The sequence below is a fragment of the Protopterus annectens genome, chromosome 12.part0 (genome assembly GCF_019279795.1).
Source record: "Protopterus annectens isolate FY-2018-M chromosome 12.part0, PAN1.0, whole genome shotgun sequence".
Classification (NCBI taxonomy): Eukaryota; Metazoa; Chordata; order Ceratodontiformes; family Protopteridae; genus Protopterus; species Protopterus annectens.
Window position 1 is genome coordinate 382,538,075 of NC_056746.1, and position 15,282 is coordinate 382,553,356.

Genomic DNA, 15,282 nt, shown 5'->3' on the forward strand with positions numbered 1-15,282 from the left:
CATGATGATTTCCTGTTCAGATACTTCCCTGGAGCATCCCACCGAGGATGTACCTTCAAAGAAAAAGTGCAAGAGGAAGCATGTGGAGTCCCCTAAAGAGTCTTTCACAGACGATACTGATTTTAGTTAAGGGGAAGGCTCCCCAAAGTCACCCCCGATGAGGTTTCCTTCGGGGAAATCCTGAAGCAGAGGGGTGGTTGGACTTCCCTCCAGCCTTCCACAGAGGAATCGGTATACCAAACAGCCAATAAATCTGAAGACACTGTTACACCACAAGGCGATTTTAATGTACACAAAAGTAGTAACAAGCAAAGCTTTTGAGACAAGCTCTTTCTCAATGCTTAACAAAAATAAAATGCCATCAAAATCCTTAAAATGCTATAGACTTGCATCAGCTAGCCAATGATGCAGAGACAGCTATCAATCAATTATGCAAATTAAACAAAGCTGAAAAACTTTTAACCATTTAAATACACACACATTTTTAAAACCATCTTATACATAAATATGCTTGATTTTTAAAACAGGTTTTACGTTATGTTGTGCATTCAGTCCTGGTAACACATCTGCCCTGAAGTAGTTTATCCGCTTATACTCTAAAAATTCTGTTTTTTTCAGATATATTACCCCCTCTAATATCGTGAAATACCTTTTGTAAAACTCTAAATTTAAACTTATTGGTAAGGCCTTTTTCAGAAATATGTTTATATAAGGCATTATTAATAACATATCTACGTATATCAGAGAGATGTGAAATAATGCGTTCCTTAACTTTCTGATTTGTCTTCCCTATATAAAAATGATCACAAGCCTCACAATTAGCAAGATATATAACATTTTCTGTAAAACATGTAGCATACACAATTATAACAGGTTATTGCACCTTTTCTCTTTATATTAGTACATATCTTTCTAGACATATCATTATAAAAAAGCATCTGTTTCAAATTTCTCTCTCTCCTTGTTTTGCATACCTACAATATGTTCAATATCGTCACTAAATTGCAGAACAGCCCAATTTTTCTTTATAATTTTCTTAACCATATTAGTATGTCTATTAAATTTAGTAATAAATCTTAACCTTTTCTTCCCTGTTAGTATTATTAACGTTAGTCCTGGTCACTGGACCATGCAAATATGGTCTGCCAGTCTTTTCACGCTCTCCCATTATGTTTTTCCTTTCTCTTTCTATCAATACATCATTATAACCACGTATCTTAAAATCTTCAGTCATATAATTCAACTCAGTAACAAAGTCATTGTCAATAGTATTTATTTATTTATTTTATTTTACATTTGTTAACCGGGAAAGTCCGACTGGATACATATCCATTTTCAGCGGAGGCCCAGGGAGAAAAGCTCCACATTGAAATTAAGTAGCACTTAAAGTTGAGGTTATAGAGAAATCTAAAAACATTTAACAAAATCAGTGACAAATTAAAAGTCATGGTTACATTTAGATAAGAATAAAACATTGTTGGTTAATGGAATAGATATACAGAGATAATCACATATCAGAAGTGTGTATGAAAGAAAAAGGATTTTCAGGTAGAAGGTAAGGATGATAGTTAATAGAAAGGTGGTTAGGTAAGAAGGAATTTATTTAGTATGGGCAGAATAATAAGTTATCTTCCTGATAATGGAATAAGAGAATTCTAATGGTATAGAGAAATGTATATAGTGAGGGTGTGGGAAGAAAATAAAAGGGTAATCACCTCTGTGAGCTATGTTTGGTTTGTGTCTTGGTATATTTTGGGTTAGTCTGGGTTTAGACATGAGCATGACTATTGTTTTATCTTACCTCAGCCTGATTATTGTATGGGTTTAGTCAGGGTTTAGACATGGACATAGCCAGTCATTGTGCATGTACATCTTTAGAGATATTTTGAATTGGGAGGAGCATGTGGTGGTTAGTTCAGCAGGAAGTGAGTTCCATTTTTTTTCCAAGAGTTGGAGAATAAGGAATCTCCAGCTGAGTTGTTGGCTTTGGTAGCTTGTACTAGCATTCTATTGGATGAGCGGAGGGATGCTAGGTTGCTGTAGGGGGTAATAATATTAGTCAGAATAGGGGTACTGTTAGGTTGGTAGAGCATTTTATGAATAACTATGAGTTGGTTATAATACATCTGATTGGGCAGTTCTAGCCAGCCTAATTTGTAAAGATTTTGACAGTGATGGGTTCTGTAGGCTGAGCCTGTGGCAAATATAGCTATATTGTTATAGCAGCTGGTGATTTTGTTAAGGTTTGATTTGGTTAGATTTGTAAGGATGGGTGAGGCAAAGAGAAGGGATGACGGAAGATGTGTGCGAGCTATGGCGGTTCTGGCAGTTGGGGTTAAGAATTTCTTAATCCTATACATGGAGCCTATTTTTTTTGTTTACTGTTTTTATGGTTTTGTCTATATGGGCATCGTACTTCCGATTATCAATGATTATCCCTAGTAGTTTAGTGCAAGGTTCAGGAGCAATTATGGTGCCATTGTTAGAAGAGACTGTAATTATTTGTGATGTTAGCTTACGGGTTGGGGAGAAAAGTAGTAGTTTGGTTTTGTTTGGGTTCAATAAGAGACGACGATTATTGAGCCAGTTCCCTATTTTGTTGAAGGTGATTTGGAATAGGGATTGTAATTCTGTGGGAGTGGTGGCAGAGCAGATAAGTGTAGAGTCATCTGCATACTGTATACAAGTTGCATGTGGGATAACTTTGGGTAGGTCATTAATGAATACAGAAAAAAGGAGGGGACCCAGGATAGAACCTTGGGGTACTCCAAGGGTGATAGCTAAAAGGGGGGATAAATTGTCTTTCCACAGAAAAGCTTGTCTGCCGTGCAGGTAAGAGTGGAACCTACTGGCTCTTAAAAATTGTCCTTTCAATATATTCGGACAAATGTGCCTTGGATGCATACTTCTAGAGTATACATATCAAGTAGTCTGCATTTCCTTTCTATAAATTTTAGTTTCAAATTTCATATCTTTATATAAGACACAGACATCCAGAAAATTAATCAGTGTATCAATAGTGCTTCACATCAAATATTAAAAATTGCGTTTCATTTTGTAATTCAATAACAAATTCATTCAGAGCAGATACCGTTCCTGCCCAAAGCAGAAATACATTGTCCACAAACCTTTTAAACAATAATAAATTCTCATTCCTATAACCATTTTGCATCTCACTTCTTAATATATACTGCTCTTCCCATCTAGATAGCACCAAATTAGCATAGGTATTTGCAACAGGGGTGCCCATAGCATCCCCCATCTGTTGATGAAACACTACATCATTAAATATAAACAGGAATCGGTATACCTGGAGGCTTTTCTTGCCCAGCCCTCTACCTTTTGGATCTCTCCACCTGCTTATGACCTTATTAAGCCGATCACTCAACAGGCCTGGAAAATTCCTGACTCCATCAGGCCAACCCCCAAGAGACCTGACCGGATTTTGTCTGCCCCTAAGGATGTGCAGCACTGGGCTAAGGGTATTCCTGTAGATGCCATGGTGATAGTGGCAGCCACTAAAAATGAACTTGCAGAAGAAAGTCCTACTATCCATCCTCCTAACAAGGAGTCAAGGAATATGGATAGGTTTGGAAAGCCCGTATGAGCTTCATCAACTTCGCTCTTAGGTCCTTGAACTACATGGCACACTTCACTATGTTGCAGAGAGATCTGATTAAAGAGCTTTCAGATACTCTCTCAGGAGCAGTTGCTGAAGGGGTCTGAGATAAGGTTACCTCTCAGCTCACCAGCCCTGAATCGATTTCCAGTTTGTCCATGATGCTAACTGCTCATGCAGCTGAAGGGATGACAAGAGCAGCAGGTTCAGGCATAGCCCATCAGGAGACACACCTGGACTTTGTGGAGCCATTTAAATCTTCGTTCATCAATACTCCGTTTGACAGATCATCCCTGTTTGGCCCCAAGGTGAAAGACACACTAGCCAGATTTGAGAAAGATGGGAAGACACACACTGCCTTGAGCAACTCCTCAACAGTCCTACTCTAGGAACAAGAGAAGTGGGAGGCTATGGTTCAAAAAGTCCCAAGGGCCTTTTCAGGACTCACGTGGCAAGGACTTCTCCCAGGCAGAGGGGGGAGTAACAATCGAAGATGCTATTCAAGAGGAAGGAGTGGCTCGCAGAACCAGGGGTCCAGAGATTCTCTCTCTGGTAACTCCTACCAGTGCTCCTGAATGGAGGCCTGACTGCCCTCCTCTACAGGCAGTCAGGGGACGATCATCCCTGCACCAGTCTGCCTGGCTACAAATGACAATGGACAAATGGGTGCAGGGAATCATTTCCAGAGGATGCATCATTCATCTTTCAACAAATCCCAAAACACAAAAAAGACTCCTAGACGTTCCACCCAGTCACAAGGAAGCAGCAGTCATAGAAATCCAAAAACTGCTCGACAAAAGAGTCATCCATTCAGTCCCACCAGACCAGAGAGGATCTGGAATCTACAAGACACTTTTTAGTGCCCAAAAGAACAGGGGACTGGAGACCCATTTTAGATCTCAGCCAGTTGAACAAATCAGTTCAACAAACCAAGTTCCGGATGGTCTCAGTATAGTCAATACTTCCATTCTTGGAAAAAGACGACAATGTGCTCAATAGAGCTTCAGGATGAGTACTACCACATAAAAATAGACAAATGCTCCAGAAGATTTTTGCGCTTCTGGCTGGCAGCCAGTCACTACCAGTTCAGAACACTGCCCTTTGGTCTCACCACAGTCCCAAGAGTGTTTACCAAATGTATGGCAGTGGTAGCGGCACATTTCAGACTGCTAGGGTTTACAATCATTCTGTAGCTCAACAACTAGCTCCTTACCGCTACCAGCAGGTGTCAACTTCGTAAGGGCAAGGGATTACACACTTCATATTTGCACTATCTTAGGTATCACAATAAATTACGAAAAATCCTATCTGGAACCCACACAACAGCTGGAATTCATTGGAGCTCTACTAAACACAGTTACGGGAATTGCATCACTCCCATTAATAAGGTTCCAAAAGATCAGATCACAAGAAAACCACATCATTCAGAACAGAAGTGCTCCAGCAAGACTCAACCTACAGGCTCTAGGGTCGATGGCAGCCTCTATTACCCTAGTTCCCATGGCAAGACATCACAAGCGGATTCTTCAATGGCTTCTAGCCTTCCAATGGTCATTACTAAATCGACCGATGTCTCATCAGATCTTGGTCACCAATTGCTGCAAACACGACCTGTGTTGGTGGCTCCATTACAATGAAATCCTGTCGGGCAATCTAGTTCTCCTTCCTCAGCCCCAAGCTATAGTGACCACAGATGCTTCCCAGATTGGGGGGGGTATCTGGGAAGGACAGTCCAAGGCACTTGGTCCCGAATAGAGGCCAATTTGCACATCAGTGTTCTATAGATGAGGGTGGTGCTGTTAAGAGGGAACAGTGACAATACAGACAGACAACATGTCGGCAGTCTGGTACAGCAACAAACAAAGGGGAACCAAGTCATATCCACTTTGTCGAGAAGCCCTCAGAGTTTGGCAATGGGCGATTTCATCCAACTGCTTTCTAATGGCAATGCACATTTCAGGGAGCTCCAATGTGATAGCGGACAAGTTGAGCAGAACTACTCTAATGCTTTAGAGTGATCTCTCAATCCAGTCATGGGGGAAAAGATTTTCCACCAATGGGACCAACCTTGCTGTGACCTGTTTGCATCCCCTCTGAACAACAAATGCAGCAGTTACTTTGCCTTAATCCCCCCTCGAGGTGAGTCACCCAGAGATGCTCTTCTCCACACATGGCCCTCTGGTCTTCTGTATGCTTTTCCTCCCACTTCTCTGATATGTCAGTTTCTAAGAAAGCTAAGAGGTCGAAGAACACAATAATCCTCATAGCTCCATTCTGGCCTAGATAAGTCTGCTTTCCCTTCCTTTGGCTTCATCTTCGTTGGAAACCTTGGATTCTGGACCCAGCACCAGACATATTATCCAGAGGGAATGGTTCATCCAAATCTCCAACATCTCAAGCTCACTGCATGGCTTCTCCAATTCCCATGATTGCCAGGCATTCCTCCCTCACTTCCCCAGTTCACCAAATTATTTTGGCCCACCATAAGCCTTCAACCAGGAGACTGCACCATGACAAATGGATGAAATTTGCTAAATGGTCACAGTAATATTGACCCATATGGGGCACCTATAAGGTTTTAGATTTTCAGGCCCTTCTTTATTAGTCTGGCTCTTCAGCATCTACCATTTGGGGACATCTTGCTGGAATATCTAATTTCCATGTGAGTTTTGATGGTTCTTTACGTATGTCCCATAAACTCTGTAAGACCTTTTTGAAAGGGACCTTAATGTTAAGCCCGCCTTTTAAAGAACTCATTGCTCCATGAGATTTACCTTTGGTTCTACAGTCTCTTACTTAGCCCCCTTTTGAACCTTCAGCAACTTGTGATTTAAAGTTCTTGAACTGGAAAACTTTGTTTTAGATAGCTATCACTTCAACCAGAAAAATATCAGAAATTCAAGCCTTGTCTTGCAAACCACCCTATTTAATATTTCATAAGGACAGGGTCGCACTCAGGATGAATCCGTCCTTTTTGCCGAAGGTTGTTTCAGAGTCAAATATTAACCAAACCTTGCATCTAACCAGTCTTTTTCACTAAAATCTCCAATAAGAGAGAGTACTGTCTACAGTTATTACATGTTCACAGGCAACTATGCTTTTTACCTTCATAGGATGAAGGACCTCAGAAAATCCGGCCAATTGTTTGCTGCCTTTTCCTCATTTTCTTTAGGTAATCCAGTGTCTAAGGTTACCTTAGATAAATGGCTTAGGGACCGTGTCACCTTTATTTATCACTCAAAGGGACTTTACCCACCAAGTCCTGTGAAAGCTCACTCAACTAGAGCTGCAGCAGCTTCTGCAGTTTTTCACACTAGACCTTCTTTAGATGACATTTGTGCAGCAGCTACTTGGACATCTCCTCATACCTTTATTACTCATTACAAATTGGGCCAGGTCTCTAGGGGAAGTGCATCATTTAGTTTGATGGTGCTCAGGAATATTCTGTCGTGAGACCTCCCAAGATTCAGGTAGCTAGGGGCTCTGTCCCACAGTCAAGGATTACGTGAAGATTGACAACATCAGATAAAAAAAGTCATGTCTTACCATAATATTCCACCTGTTTTGTCGATCTTCACTAATCCTTGACATTCCCCCCTCCTTCTCCCTGCTAAGACTCTTAGTGGACTGAATATTCCCAAATACTAGCTTAATAATAGGGACACAGATTTGGTTTCTTATTTGTTACTTCTTCTCTGTCTGTCACTATTATAGGCAAACTCGATCTGAGGTAATTTAGGGAGGAGCATTATGGGAAGAGTCTAGCTCGAGAGTTTTGGGAGGCATGAGCTGAAAAAAATGGCCAAGTTGGTTCCAAGGTTCAAAAGTGAGCCCACAGTCAAGCTTTAGTGAAGACTGACAACACAGACGGAACATTATAGTAAGACCCAACTTCTTTTTACCCTTACTGGACGTACATAGGCAACTACGTTTTTACTTGAACAGGACTAGAGAGTCTAAGAAATCAGATCAATTGTTCATTCCTTTTCTGGTCCAATGGTGGGACAAGCTGTATCAAAAGTGACCTTATCTAAATGGCCGAGAGATTGTGTTACCTTTATTTATGCACATAACCAAAAGTTACCTATGCCTGTTAAAGCGCATTCAACCAGATCAGTTGCCACATCAGCAGTTTTTCATTCAAAAGTTTCTATGGATGAAATATGTGCAGCTGCAACTTGGGCTATGCCTCATACCTTTATCATTCATTACAAATTGGACATGATCTCCAGGGGAAGAGCATCTCCTTTGGCTCAATGGTCCTCAGGAATATCCTTCCATAAGGAAATCCAGGGACTGAAGTAGCTGGGAACTCTGTCCCATTCTTCAAGAATGAACGAAGATTGACAACATCAGATAAAGAAGTTATGTACTCACCATAAAGTTCCATCTGTATTGTCGATCTTCATTTATTCTTGGACATCCCACCCACCTTCTGCCTCCTGTAGATTTCCTGGGGGATTGAACCCTTGTCCTGGGTTTCCATTAGGTTGTTTCCTGGATATTTCTTCTGCTTATAATTCCTGTGTACATTCTTTCTATGATCTGCAAACTTGATCTGAGGTAATGGGGAGAGAGGGGATTGTGAGTAGAGTCTTAGCTCAAGAGTTTTTTGGCTGGCACAAGCTATATAACGGCCAAGCCGGTTCTGAAGATCGGAACACAGAGTCCCTTCATCAAGAATGAATGAAGATCGACAACAAAGATGGAACATTATGGTGAGTACATAACTTCTTTTTATTTTTTACTGATTGCTCATTCTTGGACTTGCAGGAACCATGAAGTGATAATAAAAATATAAGGGAGGGTAGGAAGGATATAGGGGATACTTCCCCTTACAAAAAGCATTTGTTTTGATTTTAGTCTTGCAGCTGTACTAAATCACCTTCTGCACGACTTAATGTGTTTAGGTGGCTTGTGTCATTGTAGCTGAGAAATGCAGTCTAAAACAGCTATGGTTTCATGGAACACTGTAGACCCCAGTTAAATATAGACCTACAACAGGCCGAATATAAAAATATTGTAATTCTGAACCACTTAAATACTATATTGGTATTAATAATGTAATTATTTGCCTTTTGCTCACCATAGTTTATAAGATGCTATCAACTACTTTTTACCTAGTCTTCCTCATCAGTACATCGGTGTTTATCCCTGAATGTCACATGGGAAACCAGGGTTCAGTTCTCTGGCAGGGAGTAGTTATACATCTATGTAGTTCCATGGTGTAATGATAAGCAGTCTGGACTGTGAACCTAGTGATCTGAGTTCAAATCACAATGGCGACCGTCAGCCTTCTATTGTCTGGCAGTTACTACAAAGGATAAAAGTTATTAGCTGTTAACAAGCTGCTTCATGTAGTTCAGAGTTGGAATCCCTCAGCCTCTATTTGCCTACTGTGTGACTCTTGGAAAGTCACTTAACCAGCTAGGGCAACTTGAAAATTGGGCTAGGCTCCAAATAATTTCATAGACCACATATCCAGTAACTATCTATAAATATATGAATCTTTATTACAGCTTTGCATAACTTGTCCCACATTTCAAGACTGTAAAAATGGTGTAAAAACAATGCCTTAAGCAATTGATGCATATGCAGCTAAAGGCATTACTTAAGTTTTATTTCTCTACAAGAATAAGTCTTGCATCTCTCTCTCTATCCTGTTGATAGATTCCTACTCTAAGACTCTACAGAATCTCAGAGAAAGGGCAATAATTTGTTTTGAAGCAAAACCAAATATGCCCTTTTCTCTTAGGTGGTGTGTCTTGAAGTTAAAACTGTATGGATATAAAAATGTATAGTCCCCCTATTTAACTCCTTAACATACTTATTTATTAATTTTATACAAATTCTTTCTACAAAGTTAATGATGTCCTTCATCTGATCACTGTTGCAGTATTGTTAATGTAAGCAATATCCTGCCAAGAATACCATACATCTTACCAGTTTATCAAAACCTGGCTGCTTTCCTTTCACACCGTACATCTGCCTCATGACCTAGGCACAAGGAAGTGTGCTGGTACATAAGGGAAACCTGCAAGAGAAGTTCCTCAGAACTTTCTTGCCAGTAGCCAAGGAGAGAGACTACATCTATTATTTCAGTTTATTAGCTATACAGTCTGTGCTGGCTCCATTGCAAGCGAGCAGATAAGTGCACCCCATGTTGGGGACCTTTCCTGTTTTAATTAAAATTATAACTTTTCTTGTCAGATAAGACAGGTAAATGTGGCTGCAGTAGGTAGATACCTTATACAGAGTAAGGAAGCAAAAGAACAAGGATCTGTGCATCCCATATATGGGAGGGGGGGCTTCACCCCTCACCTCCCTTACTTAAACATAATTACTCCACAATTAATTAATAAGGGAGAAATAGCAAACACTGGAATGAAAAAAAAATTGTAACCCATCTTCATTACTTCATTCCTAAAATAAAAGTCCTAGAAGATGAGATGGAAAATTCCCACTATACCACCCCATATCTCTACAGACATACATTCTACATACTACATCACAAACACTGACACACTGAGATAGAAAAATTATAAGCAACAGTCTCACTTACCTATAAAGTCATTTCCACATTTGTGGTCTGACATAAATGGACTCAAATGCCTCTAGAAAAAAAAAACTGGAATCTGGGAGAACTTTTCTAAAACTTTTACCACCTCCTCAAGGAACCCTACATCTCATCCAACTGTTAACAACTCACCAAAACCTTTTAGTAATGGATTATATTGATTATATCATCTGCTTAGTGGATTTGGGTGAACTTTCATTTTTCCCCAACAGATTATAAAAATGGTTGAATAGCATCAACACTGAACAAACCTGCTACTTGTTATGACAGGAGATCTCCCAGGGTCACACATTTACTGGCATGAGGTATAAGAAAGTACATGCATACTTTGCCTCTAAAAAAACTATTAATTAGAAAAAATACTTACCTAGTATTGTAATCACTCATGACTTGTACTATAACTCCAAGACACCACTACAAATAAGGTGGGCTATATTTTCTGCCAGTTTAATTTCTCCAAGTCTTTTGTGTTTCTACTACCATGACAGGAATGGACCCCATTGCCAAGTCAGGCTATTAGTAGAGCTCCTGAAGTTAGTATTGTTTCAGTCTTTGATGTTAGCCAAGAGTGCCCTTCTCAGCACCCACAACATGCCCTGAATTCCATCCTTCCGTAATTCATACAGAGTTAATTGTAGTAGCATATTTAAGTGCAACTGTAAATTATTTTTATTAGACCCATTGCTCCTACTGCTGTTGGAAATGTCTGGTTAACATTTTTCCAAATAGCTCCCACATCTGCCAGCAAATACTGATATTTTATGACTTTCGGTCTCTCTGTACATAAGACACTATAATCACTGGGTGTAGCAATGTTAATGATCAATGCTACTTTTGTCTTTTTTTTTCATGGACAGCTTTATCTGGTTTTCTCACATCTATTTTTGAACGGTTAGTAATTGGTGATCCCATGTGATATACACTTCACTATTCTCTAGAATACTTCCCAGCTACTTCTGTTCTGTGGTGTTTGCACAATCCCCAAGGTAACAGTTTTGCCACATCATTCTGCCTTTTAACATACAGGCCCTCTGCTGTAAGTATATCATACCCACCAAAAAGATATGCAACTGTTTCCAATTCTTTACAGAACCTGCATTTGTCTGTTTTTGCCACGTATTCAATGGACTTTGTAAACCAATGTGTACATGGCCCACTGTTCTGTGCCACCATTTACCTTTCATCTTTTTGTTACAGTTCACCTCTTCTTAACCAGTCCTGTGATAAAAAACCTCAATCAACATGAGTGTCTGAGAGATCTCTGTACTACTTTTATGAATCTTCCACATTTCTTTCCTTCCTCCCAGATGGAAGCCAGGAGGCACTGCAGCAAGTGGAAATAACAGAGGACTCCAGTGAGCTATCACAACATTATGGGAAGGGAGTCGCCACAAATCACAGAATGATACAAAATGTCTCTTGCCCAGAGTTTGACCATGCCTGGAACAACTGACTTCCTCTTCTGAGGAAATCAACCTTACTGGGCATGGCAAGTCCTAGGATTCTCAAGGCCAATGAAGTTTTGGACCATTCAAAAATGTAAAGTCACTAAAGGATCTCTCTGAAAAGAAATGTCCCTCTGGAAGTTTTATCAGCAAATCTATAGGTAACTGGTTTATAAAGAACAGGAAAAATATACCTCAACATTTCTTAATACATACAAAGTGCCTGATGTAGTAACATTTAATACAGACATGCCTTTATTCTTGAATATATTTTACGTGCAATAGTACTCAAAGTAAAAGGGGACTTAAAAGCATGCAAGAATTATGGCATCTAGCTGTCATATCACAGATGTCTTTCTTTTAGTGCTTATTTGCATTATAAAATGTTAAAAAACTAGTATACATGTGCAGACAGAACATAATGAAAGATCTGCATGAAAGAAGCCATAACTCATGCAGGTGTACTGCTGCATCTTAAGTTATACAAAGAATGCAGCTGAACAGATCAAATGGTTTAAGTACACAAACAAAAATTATACTCCTACATTAAATGAAAAAACACCTAGAAAGATCAATGTTACCCATGTGATACATTAATTATAAAATTAGACAAAAGCCATTAACAAGTTACAAATAAGACTGGAAAGTGACACAAAAGCCTGCCAACAAAGAAGTTCCCCAAACTCATCACCTGGCCTGACTGTACTTTATAGGTCTTAACTTACAACTCTCAACAGCCAGTAAGACTGTAATACTAAGAAATGTACTTTTATGGATTAATTACAGAAAAGCAAGTGCTTACCTTTCCAGCTCATTGCATTAAAACCCTCCTGTCTTGAAGATGAGTCCACTATACCACCCATTGACAACAGCTGTGTTAGCCCAATATCAATGAACTTTGACAATGTCATTATATGAAATTTTGTTAGCTCAGACTGCACTCATATGCTTGAATATGTACTGCTCTGCTTAATGAGTATTTTTCACACTTATGGACTGGACAGTTGACTGAAAAGGGTCACCAGGAATTAGTCCAGCCCATCTACCTACCTATCAGATGAATAAATAAAACACATTTTCAAAGTTCTTCATAAGTGTTAAGTACATTAATTAAAATCACATGTTTTTATCACATTCCATGGCTGTACTTTTAAACTGAAATTTGCTTAAAAATAACTGTTATAGAGAAACTACATGGTGAGAAAAAAGCTACACTTACCTGTGTTGGTTTGCCGAACCATTTCCAGAGCTGGCGTGCAGGAAGAAAGGCAGCTATTTTAGGTCTATTTTCCACAGATGGCAGCCTCTGTCGTTTGGCCAGTTCTTTAGTAGTTGGAAGATGAATGCCTTCCCTTTTTTTGGGTTTGGTTTTACTACTGACTTGTTGCTTTTGTTGCTGTTTCTGCTTACGTTGAAGGTTATGTGAAGAAGCTTGTGACTTTCCACCCTGCTTCCTCTTGCTAGGAGGTGGCGGCTCTGGCACTGCTGAAACAGTACTAGCAGGTGATGTTTCTTCATCACTACTGCAAGAGGACTCTTCATCAGTTGTAGATGAGGATGAACTAGAACTTGAGGAAGATGAAGATGAAGATGAGCTGCTGCTAGAAGATGATGAAGAATTAGATGATGAAACAAGGCTTGAAGCTCTTGAACTTGCAGAACTGCTATCTTCTTGGCCTTCCTCACTATTATTCTCAGCTTCTTCCTCAGCCTCAGACTCTGAACTGCTACTAGTACTGCTGCTTTGAAACTCTTCCTTCCTATCTTTATCCTCAGACTTGACCACACTTTCACCATATGTACATAGTGGTATCTCTTTCTCCGCAGCCTTGGTCCTTACCACTTTCCGTTTAACATCATTACCTGTCACAGCAGAGAATCCCAACCCTAACACTGTTTTACTGTCTCTTCTACTTGCCAAGTTTTGATCCTCCATCATCATAGCTTTGGTCTTCTTTGATTTTGGTGACATCACTCCCTCATGGTCCAATTTAATTAACATTTCAGTTTCAGATGGCCGCCTCTGCCCTTTACCTCCTGCTGCAAACTCTTGCATCTCTTCTGACTTCTTTCCTTTTTTGGCTTTTGTTTTGCCTGCAGGATTTTCACTGCTGATAAATGATCCCACTGAACCTGCCACATCATACTGTTCTGCAACAATAACACTGCTATAAATGGGAGATGCATAACCAGTCTGCTGCTGAACAGGTACTTTGGCACTTACTGCTGATTTACCAGTTTTCTTTGGCTTTTCAGGCAGCATTACTGAAGGTACAGCAGCAGTACTTAGCTGGCATTGATTTGTCATACTTGCACACTGCTTCCCATTTACTTCCTGATTATCCACATTACCAGAAACCTCTTCATGACTTGCCTCCTGTGATATAGCTAATGTTCCTATATAAGGAAAAAAAAAGTCAGGAGAATTCTCATTGGGAAAGACTTACCAAGTCTGTAATAAAAGCACAATTAGTTTACTACGGAAGAATGGAACAGAGTAGTACACTAAGAAGCACCGTGTAGCATAGAGAATACAAAAAGATAACCACACACAAGAAATTGCAGAGTTGTGGAACTTTTAGAAGCAACTCTTGGGCTGTACATCTGCAAGCTAGCAAATATTGACTTAAAATGCATTTTTAGAAGAGGTACACCTTTGTTTGGAATGGAAAAGGCAATGACATCCAAGTTGAAAGTGGTCAGTACTGAAATTCAACTGCTATACAGTGCCTTCATACCTCTCTCTACCATTGTTTTACTGTATCTTCACTACCCGAATGAGGAAACATTCTATTGTCTCACTCCAAACTAATCTGCCCTTTGAAGTAAGATGGAATCTGATGCATGTACTAATGATCAAACCAATTTGGGCCACCTAAGTATGCCAAGTACTTGCTTAAGGGGAGTTTGTGCCATGATCTAGGCTTGATTTAATTAACATACACAGTTTTCTCTAAATGGCTTTCCTATAATAATGAAATGTTTTATACACAGATTAGATGCATTTTTTACCCCACCTACCTTATGCAAACACTACAAAATATGGTAGATCAGTAGCCTAAAACACTCAGATCAGCTTTTTGCTCCATTAGGTATTGGTGACTTAATTCATTCTCTGATTAGTTGCTTGAACCAACTCATGAATATGAGGGGGGAGGGGGGGCCTACATCAGAACTTACTTGAAGTAAGGCAGATGAAGTAATCCTGAATAGGCCACCAGTTCCCTTCAGAATAAACACACTCACTTGCTCTTACAAATCAGGCACACTTTGAAAGCAAAGAAGCTAGAGAACCAGGCAAAAGCCATGGAGACATATGGAAGATGTACATGGGATTTACAGAAACAATACCAAAACTGAGAACCAAACTAGGGCACTTGAGCCGCTGTGAATTAGCAGTTGTTAACTACTGCAACACTATGTGACTTCAACACTGGCAAAATAAAACTAAAACATTCACACTTCATATTTCCACAAATATGAGCAAGTAATGAGTTGTACAACCTATTAAAGTAATTGTCTACACACCCACAGCTCAGCCAGCTTTTATCAAATGCTACTCAGACCTGAGCTAGGATTGAGCCACTTGGCAGCTGGAGGAGCTGTTTTGGGAGAAGGGAGTAAACAAGATACACTGTCGA

The 15,282-nt window shown here is 39.7% G+C and overlaps 1 protein-coding gene across 1 annotated transcript in view; it reads right to left on the minus strand.

Moving 5' to 3' along the window:
- TNRC18 (trinucleotide repeat containing 18) overlaps window positions 1-15,282 on the minus strand; it is a 725,141-nt gene that overhangs the window by 67,266 nt on the left and 642,593 nt on the right. The window contains exon 25 of the mRNA XM_044088920.1: window positions 12,861-14,038. Within this exon, the coding sequence (XP_043944855.1) occupies window positions 12,861-14,038 (1,178 nt within the window). The remainder of the gene's footprint in view (window positions 1-12,860; window positions 14,039-15,282) is intronic.